We start from the raw sequence: 9398 nt of genomic DNA, 5'->3' as shown, positions 1-9398 counted from the left end.
GAAGAACAAAGGAGGGACTGGCCTCAGACAGAAGGGGGGCCACCTTCTTCTGCCTATGACAGAAGGGAAGGCAGACTGTGTGTGCAGATCCCATGAAGTTTTTTGATTTGGTGACAAAAAGTTTAGGGGGTTCCCTTCTGAGGGTTTTTGTTCTTTAAGCCAAACTTTTGGAGGTGTGTTTTGTTCCCAGTCTGTGCTCTTGGCTTCCCTGGGGGCCCCTGCCTGGCCCCAGCACCCTCTCAATCCTCTTAATTTAGGATCCAGCTTTACCCATGCTGGAACTGGAGCTGGGCAGTGAATACTCCTGTTTCTCCTCACAGGAGACCCGGCCCCATGAAGCTCAGGCCAAGGTTGTGGTGGGGGGCTTGAGGTCACTACTAGACCTGGGAGTTTGGTCTCCTAGCTCTCCTTCCTTGGTGTTTAATCCAATTCTTTTGAAGCTGCCAACCCGTCTGAGTTGTGTGACGGGCAACCAAAGGATGGGGTTTGTGTTCCTGGGGCCCCAGGATGTGGTGGCATTCAGGGGGACAGTGAAGGGCCAGGGCAGCTGCTGGGAAAGGTACTCGGTTGACTTGGCTCTGCTCAGAACCCCATTTCACTAATGGGGAAGCTAAGTCTCAGCTCAGGGGAGAGACTTGCCCCAATCGCACAGCAACTGTGGTGAGATTTAGCCCTGGCTACAATCCAGGTGTTCATTTTTTTTAATAAGTTTCAGACTCTCGGGGAACTCAGCAACAGAAGCGCTGATGGGAACAGCTTGAGCTTCCCTCTAAGACTAGGGGAATAGCTTTCAGAAGCAAAGTGGTTTCCACAGGTTCTCAAAGAATCACTTAAATATTGGTATCGGGCAATTTCTCTAGGAAGGCAGCCATGTGTGTGTGCCTCATGTTCTGGGGGTATGATGGAACTGGGCGGGGCCTGGGATTGCTGCAGATGGCATCCGTCAGAGGGCTGGACATGCACTGAGGGTCAGGTTGTCCAAGTCCTTGATTTTATTTTATTTTATTTTTTATTTATTTATTTTTAAAGATTTTTATTGGGGAATTGGGGGAAGGGGAACAGATAAGTTGCTGTCCTTTTGTTCTTCAGTCTCGTTGTGGAGGACGTTGCTTCACTGGCCCAAGTTGGCACCATCATTGCGCTCTCCCCGGGGGAGGCAGATCAGTTGCCGGCTTCTGGACGGCTGCTCACGGCGGCTGCTGGCCGCTCACGCTGGCTGCTGGCTACACACGGTAGCCCATGGCAGCCCACTGCCACAGGGGCTGCAGCCTATGCCGTGGCCGGCGACTCACGGCAGCCCAGCTCCAGGTTGAGCTGTTGTTCAGCATCTTAGCTGTAGAGGGCAGTGTCACTGGCCCTCATATGTGGGATCTGAACCGGGGCCCTCTGGCGTCCCAAGCCAGTTCTTAACCATCGCGCCATGCGGCCGGCCCTCCAAGTCCTTGATTTTATTTCAGACCAAAAAGCCTTTTATATGATTTGAAATGTTCTCCCAAGGAGATTTTCTCAATCTCTTAGGATTTGGGCGATTTCCTCAAGCAGATCTCATGGGATTATTGCCCCAATTTTTCCCAAGTCTGTAGTAAGGGTCACCATACATTTCTCAACACATGGATCAAGCAACCAGACACTCATGCTCCCTCTGCCTAATAACTAGTACCTAGGGGGATTGTTTCCTAAAGGAAACAGTAATCAATAGAAAAGAGAATGCCTTTAGAATTGCAACGAAAAGAGCTTTTTCTATTTCCTGGGACTGGGTGAATTTTGCAAAGGAAGCAATACAGGTATTTCCTTCTCTGTCATATTGGGTAACAAGACCCCTGAGTTAATCAAGCTATATTTTCACCTGGGTTCCATTTTGGGTCACTGTAATAGGTCTCGTGCTCTGGGTATACGTTTATTTCCCCAGCATATTCTAGCGGTGTTAAAAAGTGGAAAGTAAGGATGGCATGAGAGTGGGGGTGGAAGCCAAGAACAGAATGCCACCTGTGTTAGGAAAAGAGCGATCGAAAAAGGTCCTCCAGCCCGAGTACAATTCAGAAAGAGTTTAATAAACAGCCGCTAAACATTGCACCAAAGCATTTGGAAACACAATTTCTACAAAGAGGCAAAGGTCAGGCTTCCATTCTAATTCCTTAAGACGATCATTAACAGCCCCACCCCCACCCCCCACCCCCCATCCCCACATATCCACAACACTACACTCTTCTAGTCATGAAGTTACTTACAGACACAATAACGGGACTGGCATGCATTGTCCCAGCAAATGGCAAGGAAGCAGGGGATGGGGAAGGATGGGTGACAAGGCATCCGGCAGCTAAGGACAGACCCTTTGGGGGCTTTGTTCAGGGGTGGACAGGGAGAATCTGGTTTTGGTACCATCTGTGGCTTTACTTTGGGCTTTTAGGATACTCTGGATGAGTGGCTGTGGCTGCCATCTTAATCTCCTTCCCTTGAGCCGTGACTCTTAGAAGTGGTCTCCTTGGGTAACACACGGTAACTTTCGAAAACTGCATTTGGGACCCAGCAGGCTAAGATGAACAACTGGGCAAATGGCAGTGTTTGGCTCTGTTGAGGGTACACTCAGCAATGTTAGCGGGACAGTAATTTTCCTGTTAATTGTTTTTTTGTTGTTTTTTTTATTGAGATGTATACCTATGAATTTAGAGTCACAGCTTGGGGAGAGGGTTCAAAAGAAGAATCATGAGACACATGAAGGGGAGCCCCGGGGTTTGGGTGCCTGGATGCTTCCTAGGGTATCCAGTGCTCTGGTTGCTGCGCCTTCACTATCTACTGTTTGCGGATCATGCCCTTGATAGCCGTCTCCCGGTTGACATAGGTGGCCCAATAGACCAGATTGAAAATGGCGAAAAGCACAGGAAAGATGATGCGGGAGATTTTGTCAACCTTGCTGACACTGTTGTAGGTCTTGGTCTCAGTCGGAATGTCCTGCACGTAGGTGGTCTTGGGCGAAGCAATGAGTGTCGGGGTCGAGGAGGCACTGGCAGTAGCGCCCTTGGAGATGGTGGAGAACTCCGTGTCCTTGGCCAGGTTGATGGGATAGGTGGTCCCCACGATGTTGAAGGTGGTGCTGGTTTTCTTTGTCGGGGCTGCTGGTGTTTTCTTCTAAGGGCCAGAAAAAGTAGGGGAAAGGGGGAACAAAAGAAAAGCTAATTAATTCTTTGCACAGAGGCTGTGGGCAGGAGGAACCATGAGGAAAGGTAAGAAATAAGGGCCAGAAAGCCAATAGCATTGAGTAGCCAGGTTTGTGTCTAGGGCTAATTGAAGATGAGTTTGAAAGCGAAAACGTGCATTGTCCTGCTTTACTGGCTACTTGGCTTTGGCCAAGTCGCTTCTCCTTTCTGAGCTTCAGTTTCTTCATCTGCAAAATGAGGATCAAAATATTTGGCAGAGTTGTTGAGAGGATCAGATGAGAGAATGGTGGTAGAAAGCACGTAAAAACTGTAAAATGTTGGTCACATGTAGGGTCCTATATAAATATGTGATTTGATCCTCACAGTAACCCTAATGAGGCAGGTGGGTGAGATTACTCCTATTTGACAGATGAGAAAAAGCCTCAGACGGACTGGCAGAACCCACAGCAGCCACCTGGGCTCCAGACTTTTACCCGGGGCTGCACTGTGCTGTTTTCTATAGGCGCCAGACCCTTTTTGGTTACCCGAGAAATAACTCCAAAAGGCTTCAACCATCAAGTGGCACATCTCCTGTGGGGAAGAGAGCTCGGTGAGTCTGAAAGTCATTTCGTCTTAGAGACACAATAAATACTATGGCATGTTTACATGCATCATCACAACAGTATCTCACCCTGCATGCACCGTAAATGTGTTCAGCAAGCTGCGGGGAGGGGGCACACCAGGGTTTTGCGCTCCTGCAAGGCTTCGGGCAGGAGCCACAGCCTCCCCAGGGAGCTAGCTATGCAGGTGCTCCCTCTGTCACAGCAACGCAGGGACTGCTGGGGGCTTGCTAGGACATTCCCCTTTGGATTTCTTTTTCCAGAGTTAAAAAAAAAAACCTCATTGGAAAATAAGCATGCACGCATGTGCCCATTTGTTCTCACGTCTCTGACCTGTGTATACGTGGACCCTCCGTGTAGGAAAGAGCAGAGCCAAAGCTCAGGGTTGGGTTAGGAGAGAGAGGCTGAGAAAGGGGAGGCCCAGGGAGCAGGCCAGTCCCAGCCCCAGGCCAAAGGCAGCGGCCCAACGCAGAGTCTGCCGTTTGCTGCCTCACTCCCCACTCTGGCCTTTTCTCTCTTCCAGCCCTCTTTGTTTCTAGGGAAAAGTGGACACAGAAGAGCTTCAGAAATGCCCAAGAATATCTGACGAAAAGTGCTGGCTTGCTATATCGCCTGAATTTCACACATCTCACAGTGTTCCCTTCCTTGATGAGACTTTGCTTCCCAATGGCTGCGTTTTATCTCTTTACTCCTCATCTTCCTTCTTGTTTCTTTCCTGGGTTTCTCTGCTTCCACCCTCTCTTACGGACTCCTTTCTCCTAATCTCTTACAATTTCTCTTCTTCTTTACTTTAGCCTCCCCATCATTTCGATCTTTTATTTTTTTTCCTTCACAGCGCACTGCCATTTACCTTCCTGACCGTAATAATAACTTTTGCCAAATATTTACTGAGTATCTACTGCGCCAAGAACCATGCCAGATATTTACGGACAGGTGGGAAGGTTAGAAGATGAGTCAGTTTTAGTCCCCGTTTTCTGGGAACTCACAGTCCAGGGTGGGGGAGAGAGCCTTGTGAACACACGATTGCCATACAGGGTGCTCAAAGCTCTCACAGACGCACAGAGTGTGATGGGAATTTAGCAGACAAAGTACCTGCACGCATTGGAAATGGTGGCCCAGAGAAGGCAATGACCAATGTGAGCTGGCTTGCCAAAAAGAAAAGAAAGCACTGGCCGAGGACACTGCTTGTCTGAGGTGAGGTGTGACAAGAAGTGTGCTTGGCTAAGGCTTGGATGCCATGTCCTCCTCTTCGGCCTGCCTGGGCTGACTGCAGAGTTTTCAATCAGCTAGGGGGAATGGGGCACATGAGGGTGTGCTGGTTTAAGTACATGAACAGTCTGACTAACAGGGCATTTCAAAAACAGTGCTGTTCTTTCTCTTCGAGGATTGCAATCACATTACAAGTGGGAGGGGGCGGGACTAAAGCTTCTGAAGGTCTGGTAAATGCTTTAAATACTACATGGGACTCCTTTATAATTAGCAAATTCATTGTGTGACTAGAGTCCTGCTGCTAAACGTCCCTGCTATTAAATAAAAGAGCATTTTACGTGTTTGCCTGCTTATTACTTTGCTTCGTAATCTTCTGTTTGCATGGGTAGACAGAAGAAAAACAAAAAGGAGAAAACCTACTCCCCTGACTTTGCTGGGAGCTTTCTCACGTTATTTCCTTTAGGTGCTTTATAAACTGGCTATCACCAAGTTTCCGAAACAATCATTCTGAACAGCAAGCATGGTCTTTAGCTCCGCGTGCATTTTGTATTCTATGGGCAGGGAAAAGCAGCGGTTGATTTAATTGCGGATTTTTTAAGTAATAAAGGAAATGTATGTTTTGATTTCCCTTGCCCTTTCCCACGTGGTACATTTTAATCAGCCAGTATAATTTTTTACCTAAGTTGTCGCAGAAGGAAATCAAAGCAAAAGTTGTAAGTGTCAAGAAGACAGGAGCAGAAAGCAGAGGCTTAATGGTTAATATTTCTGCATCTATTTTTCTAATACTTCTCTATGCTCTGGAATTTGATGCATCCAAACTTGACTGACTTAACGTTGACTGAGTTGCGATTCCATTTCTACCTCCCTATCCAAGGTGTTCACTGAATGAAAAAAAACCAACCCGCCACTAAAAATTCTCCACATGATTTGCAGCTTGCTCCTCCTGGGTGTTGACCTCTCCTGTACAGATAGCATATCTCTCGAGTTCAGCCTGGAGCGATTCCGTTACCACAAAACTGACACTGACTCATCCAAATTTCCCCAAGCAGTCTGACCCTAGGACAAAGAGAGCTTTCCTTCTAGAAAGCTACCTCACGTGGGTTTGGGATGAGGCAATGAAAACTCCTGTAGACCAGTACATGTCCAACTCCAGAGATTTCCTGTCTATTGTTTCCAGAAGTGCACTTTAGTTGTAGCTCTGAATTACCTGAGACCCAGCCAGGACTGCAGAGTATATGCAGATGTGGCCTGGTGCCTCTTGGTCAACCCTCCAACAGCCATCCGACTTTCCTGAACCCGTTTTCAGAAGTGGGGCAAAGTAATACAGTGTATGCTATGAGGGATTCAACGATGAATCAGGACAATGACATCCCCTCACCCCCCAGTTTTTAAAATAGACAAAGGATTTGAATAGACAGTTCTCCAAAGAAGACATACAAACGGCCAACAAGCACATGAAAAGACACTCAACGTCACTCATTATTAGGGAAATGCAAATCAAAACCACAACGAGATACCACATCACACCCATTAGGATACCTACTGTCAACAACAACAACAAAAAAAACAGAAAATAAGAAGTGTTGGCAAGGATGTAGAGAAATTGGAATCCTCGTGCAAATATCAGAAATGGAAAATGGTATAGCTGCTATGAAAAATGCTATGTTGGTTCCTCAAAAATTTAAAAATAGAATTGAAATATGACCCAGCAATTCCACTTTTGGGTATATACCTCCCAAAATTGAAAGCAAGGTCTCAAAGAGATATTTGTACACCCACGTTCATAGCAGCATAACTCCCAATAGCCCAAAGGTGGAAGCACCCCAAGTATCCATAGAGAGATGAATGGATGAACAAAACATGGCCCATCCATACAATGGAATATTACTCAGCCTTAAAAAGGCAGGAAATTCTGACACATGCTACAACATGGATGAACCTTGGGGACATTATGCTAAGTGGAAGAAGCCAGATACAAAAGGACAAATCCTGTGATTCCACTTAAATGAGGGTACTTAAGAGCAGTCAGATTCATAAGAGACAGAAAACAGAATAGTGGTTGCCCGAGGAAGGGTAGAAGGGGGAAGAGGGATTTGTTTTTTCATGGGGACAGAGTTTCAGTTTTGCAAGATGAAAAGCTCTGGAAATTGGTTGTACAACATTGTTAATACACCTAACATTACTGAACTACGCACTTAGATGAATTAAAAAATAAGAGAGAACTAAAATATAAGGGAGAAAGCACAAGACACATACAGAGAGTCATAAATAATGAGTCACGGGAATTCAAAAGCAGAAAGGAGCATGTGGAATTAGGAGGGCGTCAATCAGCCAGTAGAAAGGGGAGAAAATGCAGCTAGAAGAAAAGTAATCACTTGCACTAGTTTTCTGAGAGGGTGGGAGGTATCCAGAGTATAAGTGGGGAAGTACCTGGGGCCAGATGACAGCTAAGGAGAGAGTGGATGAGACTCAAATACTATCAATGTAAGCCTTGGTGGGAAGAAAGGTACACAGTAGGTTAAGGCAAATCTCATACAATGGCTTTTACGTTCCCCATGGAGAAGGTGAAGGGGCTCGTCAAGATTTAAAGATTATAGGCTGAACAGAAAAGCAAGGAAAACAAGGAACAGTGGATTTTGAGAAGCTACCGAGATTATTCACTTATTCATTCATTTGGTAAGTGTTCAGTGAGTGCCTATTGCATGGCAGGTTCTGTGATAGGTGCTGGGGGTACAGCAGTGAACAGGAAAACATGGCCCCTGCCCTCAAGGAGCTTACATTCTAGAGAAGGAGTCATGTGATAAACACGTAAGCAACTAAATATATGCAGTAAACACTAGTCAGAGAAAGCCTCTCTGAGAAGGTGAGCAGAGATCTGAATAAAATGAGAAAGCAAGCCATGAAAAATCTGAACAACGAAACTTCGAGAGACAGAAAATAGTAGTGACAAAGCACTTGTGGTTGGAGTGAGAGTGAGTTGTACAAGGATCAAGGCCACTTGTGACTTAAGTGGGGTAAATGAAAAAAAAAAAAAGGATGCTAAAAGATTACGTATCTTAGATCTGGGGACCAGACCCTGTTAGACTTTGAAAGCCATGGTAAGGATTATGGATTTTTTTTAAAAAATGTTTTTATTGGGAACAGCCATGGTCATTGGTTACACATTGCTTTCATTCTACAATGGCACAGTTGACTCTTTTAAGGAGGGCGCAGCTCACAGTGGTCCACGTGGGGATCGAGCCAGCAACCTTGGTGTTATCAGCACCACGCTCTGACCAACTGAGCTAACCGGTCACCCCAGGATTATGGATTTTGATCTTAGTGTAGTGGGAAGCCATTCAAGCATTTTGAGCAAAATTTTTCTAATTTACCCTTTTACATGATCATTCTAACTGTTGAGCAGAGAATGGATGGTTGTCATGAAAGCAGAGAAATGAAGAGGCTAATCCAACGAGGCTAGTGAGAGATATGGCAACGGAATGCGAAGGAAAGTATCAAGGAACTAAGGGAAAAACAGGAAATGCTAATGTATGAGAATCCAGGTGATGCTCTGGAGCTGCAAAGGAGACATCTTTAGTGTAAAAGATGGAAGAGTAACGGTCTGAATGCAGTATTGGAGATTAAGAGGATGAGAACTGTACTCCTAAGGGATGGGAGAGAGACTATTAGCAGCTTCTGCCAAGCAGGAAGGCAGTGGGAAGAGAAGTCTCAGCTCAGAAACCGGTGTCAGTTAAGGGAGCAGTTAATTGGAGGGGGCATTCAGTCAAGAAGCTGGTGGTGCCGACTGGCGTACTTTCCAGTGAACAGGAGTTCCTGGGGGAACTGAAGGGAAGTGGAGGATAGAGAAGTCCAGAGAAAGGCACAGCCGAGTGTAAGGGTAAGAAGTGAGGGGACGATGCATAACTACAAAGGGACTGACAATTTGAGCGCTGACCAAGGATGACATGGAGGTTAGCCCTTGTAAAATAGATGACCTCACGTGTCCACAAAGAAGTTATCGTGAGGCTTTCTGATATCGAGGGACAGTTCCAAGCATACGAATACCATTGGCTGACTTAACTCTTATGGCCTTCCCAACAAAACACTAGAACAAGTATTGCAGGCAGTCCGATTCGTTCATTTCCAAAGCCCTTACCTAGTTAGTGGTAGAAACAGCAGGAGTGACGGGCAGGGGGGACAACGCAGAGCTCATCTGCTAGAACGGACCACAGGCTCAATTCTCATTTATGACATCAGATGGCTCATCGAATTAAAAAACAAAGACAGGGCCGGCTGAGTGGCGCGATGGTTGGGAACTGGCTTGGGACGCCAGAGGGCCCCGGTTCGGATCCCACATATGAGGGCCAGTGACGCTGCCCTCCACAGCTAAGATGCTGAACAACAGCTCAACCTGGAGCTGGGCTGCTGTGAGTCGCCAGCGATGGCGTAGGCTGCA

At 46.5% G+C, this 9398-nt stretch overlaps 1 protein-coding gene across 1 annotated transcript in view; it reads right to left on the bottom strand.

The window, feature by feature from the left end:
• Positions 1-2629: 2629 nt before the first annotated feature.
• The window catches only part of GABRA3 (gamma-aminobutyric acid type A receptor subunit alpha3), a 234263-nt gene continuing 227494 nt past the window's right edge, over positions 2630-9398 (bottom strand). Inside the window, exon 10 of the mRNA XM_019664274.1 lies at positions 2630-3126. Coding sequence (XP_019519819.1) covers positions 2791-3126 — 336 coding nt within the window. The 3' untranslated portion in view covers positions 2630-2790. The remainder of the gene's footprint in view (positions 3127-9398) is intronic.

Source organism: Hipposideros armiger, unplaced genomic scaffold (assembly GCF_001890085.2).
Source record: "Hipposideros armiger isolate ML-2016 unplaced genomic scaffold, ASM189008v1 scaffold_419, whole genome shotgun sequence".
NCBI lineage: Eukaryota > Metazoa > Chordata > Mammalia > Chiroptera > Hipposideridae > Hipposideros > Hipposideros armiger.
The sequence above is the reverse complement of the archived record's forward strand: the minus strand, read 5'-3'. Positions and strand labels throughout refer to the sequence as shown.